This window comes from Herpailurus yagouaroundi, unplaced genomic scaffold (assembly GCF_014898765.1).
Source record: "Herpailurus yagouaroundi ecotype Mexico unplaced genomic scaffold, PumYag 202, whole genome shotgun sequence".
In the NCBI taxonomy this organism is placed as follows: domain Eukaryota; kingdom Metazoa; phylum Chordata; class Mammalia; order Carnivora; family Felidae; genus Herpailurus; species Herpailurus yagouaroundi.
Genome location: NW_024412433.1, coordinates 10,938,891 through 10,957,949, shown reverse-complemented (window position 1 = coordinate 10,957,949; position 19,059 = coordinate 10,938,891). Strand labels below are relative to the sequence as shown.

The following is a 19,059-nucleotide window of genomic DNA, read 5'->3' as shown; positions in this document are numbered from 1 at the left end:
TATTTTATTTTATTTTATTTTATTTTATTTTATTTTATTTTATTTTACTTTATATCATTTTATTTCATTTTATTTTGTAAATATTTTTTAAAATGTTAACAAGTTTATTAGAAACAAATTCTGTAATAGTTATAGTGGATTCTCTTTGATAATCAGAGAGGTTGACTTCTTTTCATGTCTATATATGTCTTTCATGTCTATATTCAATGAATTTCTTATGTTCGGCTTTTCTCCAACTTTGCTATTGGAAATTTTATTTTTTCATAATGAATTGTGGCAACTCTTAATGCACTGAGATTAATACTGTGAGGCTTTCATATATACATATATGCATAGAGTTGTTACTTGGCTTTCATTTTGTTTCTATTGTTTACTGAAGTGTAAACATTGAAACATTGGTGTCTACAGTTGTATCAAGCTTAAATAGTCCTACAAATAGCCATCTAGATTGCCCTCTTAATTCCTATTCATGCTATGAATTATTGGAAGTCTCATTCCACTTACTTAGTAATGCTTAGATATACATTGCAATTTCTTGAGCCAATAAAGAAAGTCAATAATCTTAATTTTTATTATGCAGCATTTTTCCCACAACATAAGTGATACAACACAAACTCAAGTTTCAAGGAAAATAAACTTGTAAAAACTTCCTCTTAGTTTCAAGATGCACGGCATGATACATGTATGGGCTGGGTCTAAAGTCTACACCCATAATACTACTGTATTATTTCGCCACACACTGTAGGTATAGTCCTTAAGTTATATCAAAAGCTCCATCTCAGTTTTGTTTATCACATTTCTAGGTTTCAGCTTCTTGCATGTGTCCTTCTGCATGTTAAGCCACCTAATTGCTTTGGTGGGAGACTTTTCTCCACCATCCCTCTGTGTCATGCTTCACCATAAAGCATTCTAAGTTATTGGCTTCCAGAGACTTGGCAAAATTTAATGGAACTTTTATTTCACCGAGAGTCAAAGTTCTCTCTGGGACTGGTGGATTTCGCAAGGTGCCTCAGGAGCTACTGCTCAGGGCAAGGTGAGTCCACACAGATCAGATTTGCTAGCGCTGCCTTGCCTTACCTGTTTTATCTAAGGTTGGGTTAAGAAGCAAGCCTCCAAAAAGTTCTTCTGGATCAATCAAGGTGGGGGTACTAAAACTCCTAGAAATATATCAAGATGGAAGAACTTTTCTTGAAGAGCAGTCCTGCATGAAGCTGGAAGGAATATTCTACCATGAGTGCAAGCTGAGAGCTCCCTCACGGGTGCAACTCAACCCTGACGGTACTTAAGCTGCCTCCTAAGAAGAGTGTTGTTGCGCTTAAATACAAGGCTTTCATTTTGCTCAGTCTGGCTGATTTCTTCCATCAGCACTGGATTTTTCACTTTTATGGGGGCAACATTTAACTTCTTGAAAACTGTTGCATAAATATTTAAGGAAAATTATTGTGCAGTGGGTACCAAATGAGGAACCTGAACAAGAGTTTCTGCAGCTCTGGGTTCAATCCTCATTATAAATATTTAAGCCCTGCACTGAAGTATGTAAAGATAAAGGGGCATTTTGTCTGCAACTCAGTCTCAAAAATTTTAGAAAAAAAATCCTATATGTACACATGCACACAGATGCATACATACACACAAAGGAAAGGATGAGCAAACGTAGTGAAACGTTAGCATATGGGGAATCTGGGAATTCTAGGAATTCTTGCAATTTTTCTGTATGTCTAAAATTAAATAATTTTTTAAAAGGTTCTAAACTCGGGGCGCCTGGGTGGCGCAGTCGGTTAAGCGTCCGACTTCAGCCAGGTCACGATCTCGCGGTCCGTGAGTTCGAGCCCCGCGTCAGGCTCTGGGCTGATGGCTCAGAGCCTGGAGCCTGTTTCCGATTCTGTGTCTCCCTCTCTCTCTTCCCCTCCCCCGTTCATGCTCTGTCTCTCTCTGTCCCAAAAATAAATAAACGTTGAAAAAAAAAAATTAAAAAAAAAAAAAAAAGTTCCAAACTTGATTTTTAAAGGAAAAAACACATGAAAAGTTGGTAAATATCTGGACTAAATAATGTAAAATGTCCCTTCATAGATCTATAATTATATTTTTCCTTGATCATGTGAGTCTAGATTTTTCTGTAGATCACCGTATCAAGTGGGTGTTTGTCTTTTCTTTAACTTATTTTTGTTTAATTTTAGAATAGATTCAATATAGAAATATTTGGAGAAATAATACAGAATAAAGAGCTGTCATCTGAGATATCGTTTTGTCATTGTTGCCACTGGGTTGCATTGACATCAGAGACCCACCGAACACTTGCCAAATATCTTCTTAGTTTTGTAATATCATGTGTGGAATGTTGAAGCCTGCCTAAGAACTTAATTTATTTAAAAATTTAAGGCGAATGTAGCACATTTTCAAATACTGTGATTCGTCAATTAAAATGCATGCTAGAGGATATAATTTATTTGGAGGGTGATAGCCAAGTCTTAAAATGATCAGTAAGGAAAGAGTCTGACAGTAGCTATAAATAGAAATAATGTGAATTGTCAAGGTAATTTTAATGAAGCATTAAATCAAAAGAGGATTCCTGATATAAAAAAAATTAAATTTGAGTAAATAGCAAAGGGTAATAGTGGATTAGAAAGCAACTAAATTAGTTTTTAATTAAAAAAAGTCAGGAGTCCTGAAAAGTCCAATCCCTACCCTTTGTGTTAAGAACCTCTATTAAGATAATGACTCAGCTGTTGGGTTTAGAAATTGGCTTCCATTTCCATTATTCTTTTCCACATTTCCTTCTCTTAAATAATCAGGTTAAAAAAAAAAAAAAAACACCCTGAAAGTTAATGTTAGTGTAAGGGTTTGTTTTTTTTTGTTTTTTTCCAGTCTGGCAAATTAGAAAGAGAATGAAATTATGTAATTTGAAAGGATGTCTCTTTGGAAAAACATAAGCATATTGTTTATATTTGATAGCTTATCGAAAAATTTTGAGGGTAACTTGTAGGGCACTTCTGGAGCCAGACTTCTGGGCAAGCTGTTCGTGTTTGGCACACCTACTGTATTTCTGACTGCCTCAAATTACTACTCATTTAGACTCTTCATTTTAGCTGGGAAATGAACGTAGCTCTCTATTGAAATAATGACAAAAAAAAAAACACAAAAACCCTCATTGCTTAAGGGTTGAGAACAAACAGCCATACTGACCCAAGTGCACAATGGGTCTCCAAGCCTGATGGCTCCTGATGGCTCTCCAAGCCTGAGTTTGTCATTCAATAAAAATTTTATGTGGCCATCTTGAATTCAGAAGACATTGGCTCACAAAGTTCTTAGTCCTCAGGACTGCATGTTCAGACACTTTTAGTTCAGTAGAATGGATACCAAGCCAATCTAATTGGAATGGAAAGAGTTGGCTGTTAATTTTGATCGGGAAGAAATGAGTTAAAGGAGCGATGATTAACATAGAGCCATGAACAGAGTACAAAGCAATAAAATATAAGCCAACTTCGCTACAGGCTCCTCAGATTCTGTTGTGATTATTGGAAAAGAGATTTCGATTTGGGGTGATTTTATTACACTACATTTTTAAATGAAACTTGAATGAGGATAATATTTTAAAATACAGTCGTTTTTCCTTTAAATTCAACTTTCACTTTCATCCTGCTATGGAGAATTTGTTTTTGAAAAGCAATTAAGTACTGTTTCCCTGACCACTTTCTGGTCAGGAATCTCTCTTTTTTTTTTTTTTTTTTTTAACGTTTATTTATTTTTGAGACAGGGAGAAACAGAGCATGAATGGGGATGGTCAGAGCGAGGGAGACACAGAATCTGAATCAGGCTCCAGGCTCTGAGCTGTCAGCACAGAGCCCGACGCGGGGCTAGAACTCACGGACCTCGAGATCATGACCTGAGCTGAAGTCGGCCGCTTAACCGACTGAGCCACCCAGGCGCCCTTCTGGTCAGGAATCTCCATAGTTCACCTCTGTTTCTCCTCTAGATCGTCACCTCCCTTCAGCAATGTCTAACTCTGGACTGTGTTTCTTCTTCCTTCCCTAGAAATATGCGCCAAGTCGGAAAGAGAGAAAGGACTCGGACATTAAGAAAAAAGGAGTAGATGATTCTTTTGAGAGATAAGGGCTACTTTGCTATAGGGATTTTGACATTTCTTTTAGGTTTAGAGTCATGGACAATTTTTTTTATAAACATTGTGGGGAAACAAATCTTCCAGTATGCCTTTTATTTGTGTTTAGGTTTTTCTCCTTTTGGAAAGAATAGAAAGAACTGTAAAGGAACGATGATTCAGCTCAACTTCACTGATGTCATCGGACACTATAAAGGGACAATGAATTAGGAAAGGAAGTCATATGGTTTTAAGCCCAAATTTGAGTCCATTGGGGTTCGTGGGGAGTGTGAGGAGAGTTCTCTTTGCTTAGGGAGAGCCAAGGGTAATCTTAAATCTGGTTATAAATTTAGCATTTCTTTTTTTTGAAGTTTACTTATTTTGAGAGAGAGAGCAAATGGGAAATGGTAGAGAAGGAGAGAGAGCGCGCGCGTGCGCAAGAGAGAGAATCTCAAGCAGGCTTTGTACCACCAGCACAAAGCCTGATGCAGAGCTCAAACTCATGAACTACGAGATCATGACCTGAGCCGAAGTCGGACACTTAACCGACTGAGCCACCCAGGCGGCCCTAAGTGGGAGACTTCTTAAACAGGAGCTGCTTGGATGACAACTTTTTCCAGAATGTAGCTGGATAGCTTTTACGTTCCACTTCTCTCCCTTTCACGATGTGATTAGAGATCTGTATCCATAAATGCCTGTATTTTCTAACTCATCTCAGAAGTGAATTTGCAAAGGATGGATCACTGTCAAATTATTTGCCACGTAACCCTTTCTGTTTTCCCCAAAGATTTTTAGACACCAACTACTTTTCTGGATAATGGATTAAAAGTCCTAAAAGCAGTGGAATCAAAATCATTTGCCTAAACAAAGAGATGGAAATAAGTGTGTTGAATGGACTCGGCTTTCCTTGTGCTACGAGACTCTATGGTGTAAAATGTTTCACATCCTCCGTCTGCCAGTTCTGGTGCTGCCCGTTTTATATAAAAAGCTTCTTCACCCCATTTTTAGCTTCCTTCTTTTGTGTTTTATTTTTTTTCCCTTTTAACAGAAATTCTGGCATTCAACTTACCTCCAAGAATAGCTCAAAGCTGAAGTTCAGGGTTTAGTCATGAGAATTACATTTCTCTCCACGTTGGAAATACTCTTCCCCAATCTCTGTCATTAAGAGTCCTACAGAGCTAGGTGATTTCAATTACAATGAAACATATCACTTTGTAGAACATACAGGAGGGAGCGTATCTCCTACAGGAAGGAGAATTCATAACACTGATTTTTCGTATCAATAATATGTGCTCCCACTCTACGCCTTAAGAATTTTATGTGTCTATAAGAACATCTCTTCCTTGAAAACGAAGGTTTTGTATGGAAAGCACAGCTCTAGTATATTAAAATGCATGCCTGTATATTTCCTAGGCTGGAAAGGTTTTCAAATGATGACTATAATTTGTAAGAATGGTAGAATACTTTTACACGGTTTTTGTGTTGGAAAATACTAACCAGCAGCAGTTATAAAATATATTGGAAAGAATCCAAGAGAGCTCCCTGAATGGTCTTTTATTTCTCATCATACGATCCTATTTCAGAATCTCTTTCTCAGTCATTTTTGAAAATATAAACATCGTTTTTCCTTTTCAGAGAAGTGATCGGGTTAGTTTACCGGTCGAAATGAGCAAAACGGGAGGAGAAACATGAGGTCTGCGTGTTTTTGTGTTAACGGTCCGTATGAACCAGTGGCGTATTTTCAAAATGATACTTTCCTAACCTTGTATTTAATGAGTTATGAAACTTGCGTCCTTCCCAGGAGCACACCTGCCAGACTCTCTGCTTTCTCAGCCCAGACCCTGAGAGTTGTGTTTACTTACAGAAGCGCAGTTTTCAGACTTGTCTTCCACAAACCCAATCTGGCATGGCGTCCTCTGATTCTGTAACCAGTAGTCTGTAGACTCTAGCAGACTGTTGCTTCGAAGAACCTAAGGGAATCCAGAAAACCTTCTTAGTGTTACAAGGTCAGGTTTTCTAGTTAAACCAGTGGTTCTTTTCTGATAAACCTGTTTTTCGTGTTTTCTTTACCTCAGAGCATCTGGATACTGGGAAAAAAAAAACACCTTGCATGATAATAACACCTCTAGAACATGTCAAATAGTCAACCAGGAGTTGGTTTTAGAGGAATGCAATGGTATTGAAACTGATGCTTCTTCTGTCATCAAGTCCTACATCTGGAAACTTCGATGATGTCCAACATGGGGAAACTTCCAATGACTATTTTGGGGTATGGTTCATTTGGCATTGAGGCTCAAAGTTCACTTTACAGCTGGTGCTCTTGTACACTCTATGAATATTTTCAATCTTAAAAAATGTACTGTTTTTTCCTTTTGGTGCAATATTGCTACTGAAATGATGATTATTTTGTATTATCATTTATTTTAAATTTTTTTAATGTTTATTTTTGAAGGGGAGAGAGACAGAGCGCGAGTGGGGGAGGGGCAGAGAGAGGAAGACACAGAATTCGAAGCAGGCTCCAGGCTCTGCGCTGTCAGCACAGAGCCCGAAGCGGGGCTCGAACCCACAAACCGCGAGATCATGACCTGAGCCAAAGTCGGACGCTCAACCGACTGAGCCACCCAGGTGCCCTGAAATGATGATTCTTAAGCTTCAGCTTTGCTAATGTGTATGTGAAATAGGGCTCAATTTTTCTAGAATACCTAACGTATTATGTCAAGTTTTAAAATTATCGGGAATAATTAAAGTGCCTCGTGATAATCATTTTCCACTTAGAAACAGTACAGTAAAGCAAAACAAATTTGAATAAATGAATTAACAAAACCAAATATGATTTACAAGTGACTTGTTTCTGGGCTTGGATTTTAAAGTACGGAAGAAAAATTCTATTTCTGAGACAAGACATTTTGAACATGCAATCTCATGAATAACCAAACAATTCAGTTTCTAATGTGTCTTAACATTGCCCAAACATTCCACAAGATTTTTTCCAACTTACTTAAGATTTCCAGTGCTCTGCTGGTGCCCTCTACTTTATTAGGGTGCATGTCTGCTAATATTTGACTACTACCTTCACTTAAGCCATATAACAGATTTAATCAGTTTGGTTAATGCCACAAAAGTAGAATGGCACTTCGATTACATTTTATTTGTATAACAAAGGATTGTCTTATGCTATAAAGAGAAAAATGCATTAATTTTTGTCTCAGTTGTGAGTTAGCCAAATATAATTCTGACACATGTTCCCATAACACGTCTTGTTTTCACCAAGAAATGTTATTTGCTTTTAAATCTTCCCACTCGATGTTTATTATCATCTAGAGATGACAGATTTCCATCATTCTTTTCTAGAACAGCGCACAAAAAGACATACTATGGATAAGTAGGTATTTGAATGATGAACTTGGGCTATGACTGTGGACTACAGTTAGCAACACAGCTTTTCAGTTCTCTTACGGATTTTACCTGAACTGTGGTTCTCAAAGTGAGGGCTGGCCTACCAAGGGAACCCTGAAATCTTCCAGAGAGGCCCGCAAACAATTTCCATAATAACAGGAAGACATTACTTGTCCATTTCGCTCTCACAGTCTCTTAAATCCTCTGTGGAGTCCTCCAGGGCTCATGTGCGGTGTCACAGCAAGACCGGCCATGGGCCGAAGATAATGGCAGGGTCTAGGTGCCTTCTGCCAAGTTAGACTTTAAGGAGATGTGCTAAAAATGTAAAATGACATCACTCTTTTCACTAAAAGAGGTGTGTCTTTTGAAACCGATTTAACTTTACATAAAATTTCATATTAATTCCTGTGTTGCTGATTATAGCCATTTTTTTGGATAAAGATGTGGTATGTTTATGTATATATGTATATATATGCACATATACAATCATCAAAAAGAATGAAACCTTGCCATTTGCAATGACATGGATAAAGCTAGAGAGTATAATGCTAAGTGAAATAAGCCAGAGAAAGACAAATACCATATAATTTCATTCCTATGTGGAATGTAATCATATGTGGAATTTAAGAAACAAAACAAGGGGCGCCTGGGTGGCGCAGTCGGTTAAGCGTCCGACTTCAGCCAGGTCATGATCTCGCGGTCCGGGAGTTCGAGCCCCGTGTCAGGCTCTGGGCTGATGGCTCAGAGCCTGGAGCCTGCTTTGGATTCTGTGTCTCCCTCTCTCTCTGCCCCTCCCCCATTCATGCTCTGTCTCTCTCTGTCCCAAAAATAAATAAACGTTGAGAGAAACAAAACAAAAGGGTAAAGGGGAAAAAGAGAGAGAGAAACCAAGAAAGAGACTCTTAATTATAGATAACAAACAGATGGTTACCAGAGCAGAGATGGATGAGGGGATGGGTTAAACAGGTGATGGGGATTAAGCAGTGAACTTGTGATGAGCACCAGGTGATGTATGGAAGTGTTAAATCACTATACTCTACACCTGAAAGTCCTATTACACTGTACCTTAACTGGAACTTAAATAAAAATGTGTAAAAAGATGAATGTTGACATTTAATGTGTTTATTGTTGCTTTAAAATATTTTAAAATAGGACCTGTCATTTTGAAATAAATAAATAATTCCCCCAATTTTCTTAGCTTTAATTGGGAATTTGAAAAAAGTAAAACGTCAGAAAGCAAAATCCCTGTAAACAAAAGCTTTGTGAGGTCCCCAATACTTTTCTTTAGAGCGCAAGGGTATTTTGAGCCCCACCCTTCTCCCAAATTGAGAACCACTGATCTAGATTAACTTTATTTAAAGTAGAAAACGTCTCTTGCTCCAGCCCCCTCCTCACTGCCATTCACTTTTACTTCCATCACGGGACAGAGCTGAAGAGCACCTCTATGAGTGGGTCTGAGTTGACATCCTAGCTTAGCCATTGGTGGCAGAATGACCTCGGGCAGTTGACCTCAATTCTGAGTTTCAGCTTCCACACCTGTGGGTGGGGAAAATAATACCCACGGGTGGGATCACGAGTACTCGGGGAGAGGACGGCTGTCACACATTGTGGCGCGCAGACGGAAGGTTATCCTCTCAGTACGTGCTTTTCGTTGTTACTATTTGAAGCGCACTCCAAAGGGAAGTCGTACATTGCATGCCTTCGCTTGAAATTAGTGGATTGAAACCATTTCAGATCTGTGAAGACAAATTCTCTTTAGCAAATGTTCTAATCTAAGGTGTGGTTTTCGTTCTGCATTTTGCAGTATTAATAAGTACAGCTACTATTTTTTATATGCTTAGAATGTGCTAGAAAATGTGCTGAAGTTTTCTCTCTTTTTTTAACCTTTTAATTTAATCCTTATTGCAATGCTACAAGGTACGAGTTAAAGATAAGGATCTTCACAGAAATTGTTATTTTGAGGGTGAAGGACCTTGAGGCTCAGAGAGATTTGAGTTTCTTCCCCAAGTTGCTCAGAGCCTCCTGGCTTTTGATTTGGTTTTAAAGACACCAAGGCCTGTGAATGAAATCATTTAATTATGCTGCCTTCTTCCTTAACCATACAGAGTGACTCTAATTTGGGGTATGTCTCTCAAAAGTTACGTGTGTCCATTTTTCGTGTGAATGTAACTACACCTTCTTATGGACTTCCATTTTAAAGCTCTTTTCCATGAATGAAACTCTGAGGTGACATTTTTCTTCAAGGAGCAGAAACATTTTATGATGTAAATTATAACAGTTAAATTAATCCACTTGGCCTGTATTATCAGTATTTTAATTTTTCTTTTTATTTTTTTTCAATATATGAAATTTATTGTCAAATTGGTTTCCATACAACACCCAGGGCTCATCCCAAAAGGTGCCCTCCTCAATACCCATCACCCACCCCCCCCTCCCTCCCACCCCCCATCAACCCTCGGTTTGTTCTCAGTTTTTAAGAGTCTTTTATGCTTTGGGTCTCTCCCACTCTAACCTCTTTTTTTTTTTTTTTCCTTCCCCTCCCCCATGCGTTTCTGTTAAGTTTCTCAGGATCCACATAAGCGTGAAAACATACGGTATCTGTCTTTCTCTGTATGGCTTATTTCACTTAGTATCACACTCTCCAGTTCCATCCACGTTACTACAAAGGGCCATATTTCATTCTTTCTCATTGCCACGTAGTACTCCATTGTGTATATAAACCACAATTTCTTTATCCATTCATCAGTTGATGGACATTTAGGCTCTTTCCATAATTTGGCTATTGTTGAGAGTGATGCTATGAACACTGGGGTACAAGTGCCCCTATGCATCAGTACTCCTGTGTCCCTTGGGTAAATTCCTAGCAGTGCTATTGCTGGGTCATAGGGTAGGTCTATTTTTAATTTTCTGAGGAACCTCCACACTGTTTTCCAGAGTGGCTGCACCAATTTGCATTCCCACCAACAGTCCAAGAGGAAAAACGTTGGTTAGAGGCCATGAAGTAGGTGGCAATGCCTTAACCATATGCGTGTTGTCAGGCCCGAGGGCCTCTTCCATCCTTGTCAAGGGGCGTGTAACCTTCTCTCCTTTCATACAACACAGTATTTTAATTTTTCAAAGGAAAGCATACTTTTACATCTATTTGTGTTAACGCTGAAAGAAATCCCTATTGTCAGCTTCTACTGCCCCTTGCCTGTGCTCTTTAAAATGTGGAACTCCCATCAATAAATCAGAGCCTTTGTTCACTCCGCACCATAACAATGTTAGAGATTTAAAAATGGAAGCATCAAATAAACATACCAGTTAATAATACTTCGCAGTGTAGTTTAATAAGTGCTCTGACTACCATCACTTCGAAGCCATTTCAAAGCTCACTCCTCAAAAAAGCAGCCACTGGACCTCTTCTACTTTCTGGATATTCAGAGCACAAGGCGTTAGGGTTGCAACAACATAGGTCAAGAAAAGAAAGCAACTGTTACTTATTCTTGTCCAAGGTCAGCCTTAGGAAGAGGACAGAGATCAGACACAAATCACTTGAGTCTTTCAGAAAGGTGGTGGCTGGATTGGCATGGTTTCCTGGTGAAACACTGAAAGGCAGAGATGGAGACATCCAAAGGCATCAGCCTGACGCTTTCCACTGCGAGATCCCCACGGCTGTGATAGACGCTGTCTCATGATGGGGCAGATGTTGACGAGAGCTGGCTAACCTGTTAGATTTCTCCTGCATTTAACTTCTCCAACAGAAAAATGAGCCCAGAAAGATCAATCTGTCAAGTCTTCTGCTTTAAGGGTGTTTGTACCTATTTTTAAAATAAATAATAACCGAAAATATGCAAAGACCTTATTCTGCCCTATCCTGGGAGTGAAGAAAGTCAACAGCTCTTTGGACCTGCTTACTCAGTGGAAAATGCTAGAAAGACTTCCCCTTTGGTTATTCCATATCCCTTGGACACTGAGTGTCTTCTCTATGGTAGAGAAAATGGCAGAAGAAAGAAGTGAGATTTAAAATGAAACCTAAATCTTTCAATACCTTCGAAGAAATGTTTTGAAGAGAGCTTTGTTTAATGAGAGTACTCGTTCACTATATAAACTTAAAATCTGAATTTTATTCATAATTAAAGAAATAGCTTACCTGATAATGATTAAAACAAAGTTTCCCCATCTATTTCGTTAATAGACATAATTAATATCTATAGTATTGAATTATTGACAAAATAATTCTATATTTATTGAGAATGCCCTGGGGTAAGGCCCTAATATATATTATCTGAATTAAACCACTAGACATACAAGGTAGGATTTAAGAGGCCATATATGTAATGTGCTTAAAACAGTACTTGGCCCATAGCAAATTCCCAATAAACATTAGCTATAATAAAACACATATTTTCTCTTTTCCTCGGCTTAGAGGGGTCAATAATTTGCCTAGCTAGAGAACTAGGATTTGAGCCAGGCTCTCTGACCCCAAAGTCCTCATTAGTCAGTGCTCTACTGCAAGTTGGTAAAATTACGTACTTTCTTGTTCTTATTCTACTGAATCCTGGTCTATACATTTATTCACCTCTCTTTCAGTGACCTCATCTGGGTGGTAAGGAGGTTCAAATCTCACTTCTGAGCCCCCTGTCTGTGTGGTCAAATCACCCACTAGCTCCCAGCCTCAGTTTTTGTAAACAATTAACTCATGCGATCTGAAGGCCTCTTCTGTATCGAACAGCATGTAACTCTTCCCTCCTCCTCCCGTTTTCCCTCTCCCTGCCTCCTTCTCCCCCAAATATATGAAGAGCCAAATAAACAGAATAAAAATTCAGCCTCCAATAAACCACTTAGCATCATAGGTTAGGCAATTTTAACCTGTGAAGAGCTAGATTTGGGTTTAATGGTTTAGTCAAACCATGAGAGACAGAGGAATGCCAGAAGGAAAAATACGTACTTGAAAATGGAATAATTTTGAAGCTTTATGAATATAATCTCCCTGCTGAGAGAGTCACTTGTTGAGGGGGGAAAGAGAAAAACTCATCAGGTTCCTCCATGGCTCATTTATTTAATCTGCTATTTTTAGTTGCCGATTTACTTATTTCAGAAGAAGATCTACTAATGAATGTGCTGTGTGTTCACAACCTTGAAATAATAATGGCACGTTTTCTCTTAAAATTGCCTGAGTGTCCTCAACAATGAAGAATGATCCTTCTGCATTATTTTTACACTTATTTCTTTATATATAGAGAGAGATCCAAGTTACAGAAACTGAGTTTTGATATGGAAGGAGGAGGGAGAAATAAACTCTTAGTAACCCACACATGGCTACCCAATGCCTTCAGTTATTTATTTATTTATTTGTTTGTTTATTTATTTATTTCCAAAAGTAATTTAGATTGGAGAAAGCAGTAGCTTATGGTTGGTTAGTCCCAGAGGTCTAGACATAGAACTGGAATTGTGTGCCATCTTACTGAGCAAACTTGGACAAGCCATCTAACTGCTGTGGGACTGAGTTTCATCTATTATGTGAGGACAACTAGAGCCCCTTCTGAAGGTCATTCCAAGGTTCAAATAAGAAAATGTTTGTTGAGGGCTAATCTCTTCATAGAGTTGGCAACTGATACATCACAGTTATTGTTAGAAGAATGCAGTACAATTTAATTTTTTTAAATGTTTATGAATTATTGAGAGACAGAAAGTGGTGGGTGGTGGGCAGAAAGAGAAGGAAATACAGAATCTGAAGCAGACTCCAGGCTCTGAGCTGTCAGCACAGAGCCCGACGTGGGGTTTGAACCCACGAACTGTGAGACCATGACCTGAGCCGAAGTTGGATGCTTAACCCGGCTGAGCCACTCAAATGCCCCAAGTACGAATTAGACAATGTTTTCTATTGGAACATTTTTTCTGGATCTTTGCATATTTGCCAATTTTTCATTAGTCATTCTATATGATACATCATTCTTGTTTCCCTCGTAGGTCTCTAATCTCTTTCTATTAATATTTGGCCAGCAAAGGTTCATTGAACTCTTTAGATGGTTGACACTTGGAATATCATAATGAGCAAAAATGGTCTGTGCCCTTTTGGAAATTAAACTATAATAGGGGAGGATAAGCATTCACAGGACTGTGATAAAGAAAGTGGGCGCTTTGATCAATGGCGATCCGGGGCAGGTATCACCCTGGAGGAGTGGGAGCTTCTATCTGGGGAAGGCCTGGCAGGAGACTGTGCACCTGACCAGAGTTTGAAAGATACTTCTGAGCGGTGTGGGGATGCTGGGGGAGGCGTGAGGGGGTGGGGAAGAAAGGTCTTTTTTTCTGAATAGCTTTTCCTCCTCTGATAACCTCACTTGGAATAGTCCCTCTAGTTCTGACCTCAGGGTGTTGCTCTTTCCTCCTTCTTCAGTCATTTTCCTCGGAGAGCTCACTAACTCTTGGGGCATTAATTACCACCCAGAGGGATGACACAATGGTCCACAGCTTAAGCTTTGACCTTTCTCTGGAGCTTGGTTTCTCACTTTTCTGTTAGTTATTATTCTTAGATCTCCTGCTGTCACCATAAAACCCTTGGTGTCTAAACCCAAACCCCCGCCTTTCCCAATTCCAGTCCCTACAAGAAACCTGACTCCCTAACTCTCCTGTTTGCAGTTGATGGCAGAACAATTCTCCTAGCTGCCCTGGCTTGGAACATCTATGCCATCTGGCATTTACTTCTTTGTCTGTTTCTTGTCTCATGTTCTGCTAATCATTTTTTCTTTAATTCTCTTCACATGTGACTGCATACCATGGACTAATCTAGTCTCTGAGTAATCCAATAGTGAATTACCCAGAATTGACCTCCATATTTACGGAACTTAAAATATGGCATGGGAGCCAAATAGTAAATAATGGAGCACTGAAATACACATTAGTTACAAGTTGTGGTGGGTAGTATGGAGAAATTCAACGTGGCGAATTGACAGAGCGTAAAGGGGGGTGGGAATGATACTTGAGAAGGGCAGGTAGGGGAGGCTGGGGTCCTAACAATTCATGTTGTAATTGTCTGCTTCTTCTATCCCCCTCACTCCCTCACCCTCTGCTTCTCAAATCTACCCAGCTCACTGAAACCACAACGAAGGGTAAGAATGTAAGCTTTTGAGACAGACCTGGTTGCAGTTTCCAATCTTTCCACCAGTTAACTGTGCGGCCCAAGGCAAGTCACTTATCCTCATTGAGACTCAGTTTTGCCATCCACAGGATGAAGTAAACGTTGCCACTCACAATGAGGGATTTTTAATAGACATTAGGAATAGTAAATGTGCCCAGCATCTGGTTATTTGAGGTGTTCACAAAAAGGTTTCCGTCAGTAAATTGCTGATGTTACGTTAATTCTATTCCAAGACCTTAAACCTCAATTGATTAATTGAGCCAGGATATATTAGCGTTTTACCATCTATCAGACCTATCAGACGCTGGGCTAGGCCCTGAGACATAGTAAAGAAGGAAACTATTTGCTGACAGTGAGCCCAAAATTTTATGGGCTTGTTGCCAAACTATGGCCTAGCATCCAAGACAGAACCTAACTCAGCTCCTACCTGTTAATCATTTCAGGAATCATTTCATGCAGCTCCAATGTTTAAGATACTCGTTTACTAAAGAGCACAGTCTTGATGATGCACATGGTTTCCCTCATATCTTTTCATCTGCCCCTTGAATTTTTTTTAACAATGTTCTTTCCCGACCGTCAAGAACTAATTGAATCCAGGCTTCATTAAGAACTAATTGCATCCAGGCTCCCCTTCCCATAGCAAGTATTTCTCTCTTCTGGTGAGATCTCTATAATGAAAGCAATATTCCTATCTCAGAGTTTTGGAATGTGCGTGCGTGTCTTTTCCTTCCTTTTATGATACGGGTGTAGGAGTATCTTATTCAATTTATCTTCCACACGTATCTCTTGACATACAGTTGGTCCTGCGCACCTGTTTGTTTTTTGCCACCAATTTTTTTTGGTATTTGGTGTAATAGAGATTTATACTTTTCTTTTACAATGACTGTGTTTCAGAAAGATTACTTGTGAGTGATTTATTCAATAGGAAGAAAATTTAAAAGTTATATCTAGACACGTAATGATATTTATATTTCTGCAAGGCTTTTATTTCTCTCAAGGTTTTATGCAAAGGTAATGAAGAATTTTTAATTTTTTTAATGTTTATTTATTTTGAGAGAGAGAGAGTGGGCAGGGGAATTGCAGAGAAAGACAGAGACACAGAATCCGAAGAAGGCTCCAGGTTCTGTGCTGGCAGCACAGAGCCCAACGCAGGGCTCAAACTCATGAGCCATGAGATCATGACCTGAGCCGAAGTTGGACACTCAACCCACTGAGCCACCCAGGTGCCCCGGAAGGTAACAAAGAATTATAAATTTGAGCGAGATCTGCATTTTGTAGTCCTATACTATCAAAATATTATCAAATTTCATTTTCTGGTAATTTTAAGTGTAAAGATGTAAAGCAGCACCAAACCTTTTAAGGAGGAAATTTTTACATGCAAAATGCTGTATTTGCCTAATGCATGAGTGGTGATTAATGATGGAAGGTTCCTTAAAATTAACTGAATAATGTCAACATAAAAAAAGACTCATCTTTCTTCAAAACACAGATTTATCAACCCCTCCAAACAAGTAGACTCAGAGAATTTAAGAGTGCTGGAATAGTAGGACATCAATGCTTTCAGCTGTCTGCAGGCTGGACAGCGCCTGGGGTGGACATTCCAGGCCCAGCACCCCTGGCCCTCTGCTTACTCAAGGGTTTTAAACAAATACCATTTTTAAAATAGCATGTCACAGTATGAAAAACACTGTCCAAAGAAATCATTCTTTCAAATGTGACATACAATTTTCATGAAAGAAAGAAAAAGCAAGACCTATAAAATAAAGGGAGCAAGGGAAGCCCATTGGAAGAGCCATGGGCATCATGTAGAGAAGAATCTCCAGGCTCCCACTGCTGTTCTAGACTCTCTCTAAGAAACCTAATTAAATGTTTCTTGCACAAGAAGACTTTAATGTGAGTAGGTCAATCAGATTTGCACAGTAAGTGAGAGATGGCAAACAGCTGATTAGGATGAAGGAAGCTACTCAGAGATGCTGTCACCTATGTGCTCCGCAGTATAATCAATGGCATCTCTACTGCAGATAACATTTTCTTCATAGAGATATCACGGTCCTATAAGATTCACCCTTTTGGGGGGCGCCTGGGTGGCTCAGTCGGTTACGTGTACGACTGTGCCTCAGGTCATGGTCCTCTGGCTTGTGAGTTTGAGCCCCGTTTCAGGCTCTGTGCTACGAGCTCAGAGCCTGGAACTGGCTCCAGATTCTGTGTCTCCCTCTCTCTCTGCCCCTCCCCTGCTTGCACTCTGTCTCTGTCTCTCTCTCTCAAACAAATAAACATTACAAAATTTTTTAAAAAATAAAAATAAAAAAGGATTCACCCTTTTTTTTGTGTAAAGTTCTCTGAGTTTTAAAAAACACACATAACTGTGTAACCACCATCCCAATCAAGATGTAGAACAACTGTTCAACTCCTTCACTCTCCCCAAATTCCCTTTTGCTCCTTTTAGTCGAATGCCTCCTAAGTCCTGGCCCCTGGCAGCCACTGATGTGATTTCTATCCCTAAAGTCTTGCCTTTTCTAGAATGTCATGTATGTGGAATCATTTAGCATGTAGCCTTTTGTGACCCGTTCCTTCCACTTGGCATAATTAATGTGTTTGGGATTCATCCATGTTGTTGTGTGTTCAGCACTTCTTTTATTATGGACTGGTGTTCCATTGTATGGATGCATGCAGATTTCTATTCGTTTTTAAATTTTTTTTAATGTTTGTTTACTTTTGAGAGAGAGGGAGAGACAGAGGTGCCAGTGGGGCAGGGGCAGAGAGAGAGGGAGACACAGAATCTGAAGCAGGCTCCAGGCTCTGAGCTGTCAGCACGGAGCTCGACACGGGGCTTGAACTCACGAACCGTGAGATCATGACCTGAGCCAAAGTCGGATGCTTAACTGACTGAGCCCCCGAGGCGCCCCACATTCAGATTAAAAACACACACACACACACACACACACACACACACACATTTACCCACTGAAGAACATTTGGGTTTGTTCTAGTTTTTGGTAAATACAAATAAGGCTGCTACAAACATAGGCCTACTGGTTTGTCACACTTTAAGGTTTTCTTTTGCTTGGGAGAGATGGATAGGTGGTGTGGTTGCTTTGTAAGAAACTGATAAACTGGTTTCCACAGTGGATTTGCCACGTTCCATTCCCACCAGCAAGGTATGAGAGTCCACGTTGCCACGTATCCTGATCAGTACCTGGTGTTGTCAGATTCGCCTCAAACTCATTTTGGACCTTCTACTAGGTTCATAGTGGTATTTTGTCGTGGCTTATCTTCCCTTTAATTTGTAAAGATATGGGATATTTGTTCCTTTTTAAGATTCTTCTAAAATGAAACTCTTCACTTGGATTCTACGCTGGTGAAGACCTTATTCATAAAACCGTAAAGCATGAATTGGACTATACCAGATGCTAACTCAGATTGCCGTCTCAAAGAGAAGGACAATGCCATCCACAGCAAGTGTTCATTCACTCACTCATTCATTCAGCAACTACTTGTTGAACACCTGCTAGTTTGGAGGGGTTTTTTTTTCATCTTGTTTTGTAATTTAAATATAATTTGTTCCTCACAAGATGCTTTTATCCCATGGGAAAGGCAATTAGAAGTATATAGACATGGGAGTTCAGGAGGTGATGGCATAATATCATATTTGTTAAGCTCCCCTGGGGTATGGGCATGGATACTTCAACATTTACATCTCTCCATCTCTCTCTGTTTGCTATTTACGTGAAGGGTATAGTACAGTGACCTGAAATGTGACATTATATTAGTATTTGTCTCTCTGTGTCTGATTTAGTCACTTAGCATCATACTGTCATGGAGGTCCGTCCATGTTGTGAATGGCAAGATTTCATCCTTTTCTACAGCTAAGGAGTATTCCAGTGTGTATATACACCGCATCTTCTTTACCCATCGTCCACCCACTGATGGACACTTATGTCGTTTCCATATCTTGGCTGTTGTAAATAATGCTGCAAAGAACACAGGAGAACACTTGCTGTTTTCACTAGGAGCTGCTTAACTAACCGGGCATTCGGTGGTGAACGAGACAAGAATAGAGACAAAACAGACACAGTCTTGTTCTCATTCTGTTGGGGAAGGGCAGACCGTAATCAAATAAATTTTATAGACAGAGAAAGAAATGCAGGGACACAATGAAAACTACTGTGAGGATACATAAAGCCAGAGAAAGGGATCAAGAAGTAAGGGACGCTAGTTTGGAAAGTATTTTTTGGCAGGCCTCTCTGAGGGTGACAGTGGGCCGAGATCTGAATGAAATGAGGCGCCAGCCACATATCCTTCTGGGGGAAGAGCATCCCAGGCAGAGAACATTGGCAAAAACAAAGGCTCAAGGCAGGAGTTGGCTCGTTGTACTCAAAGAACAGCAGAGAGACCATAACGGCCGTGCAGAGTAAGTAGCGAGAAAAGTGAAGAGAAAGAAACGTTT

At 39.5% G+C, this 19,059-nt stretch overlaps 1 protein-coding gene and 1 non-coding gene across 4 annotated transcripts in view; both read right to left on the bottom strand.

The window, feature by feature from the left end:
- The window catches only part of SPHKAP (SPHK1 interactor, AKAP domain containing), a 162,603-nt gene that overhangs the window by 95,497 nt on the left and 48,047 nt on the right, over positions 1-19,059 (bottom strand). For all 3 annotated transcript variants that reach the window (XM_040450796.1, XM_040450794.1, XM_040450795.1), the window contains exon 3: positions 5,959-6,066. In XM_040450796.1, coding sequence (XP_040306730.1) covers positions 5,959-6,066 — 108 coding nt within the window. The remainder of the gene's footprint in view (positions 1-5,958; positions 6,067-19,059) is intronic.
- LOC121014536 (U6atac minor spliceosomal RNA) lies at positions 10,468-10,592 on the bottom strand. Its single transcript, XR_005783268.1, has one exon. It is a non-coding gene; the product is annotated as a U6atac minor spliceosomal RNA (small nuclear RNA).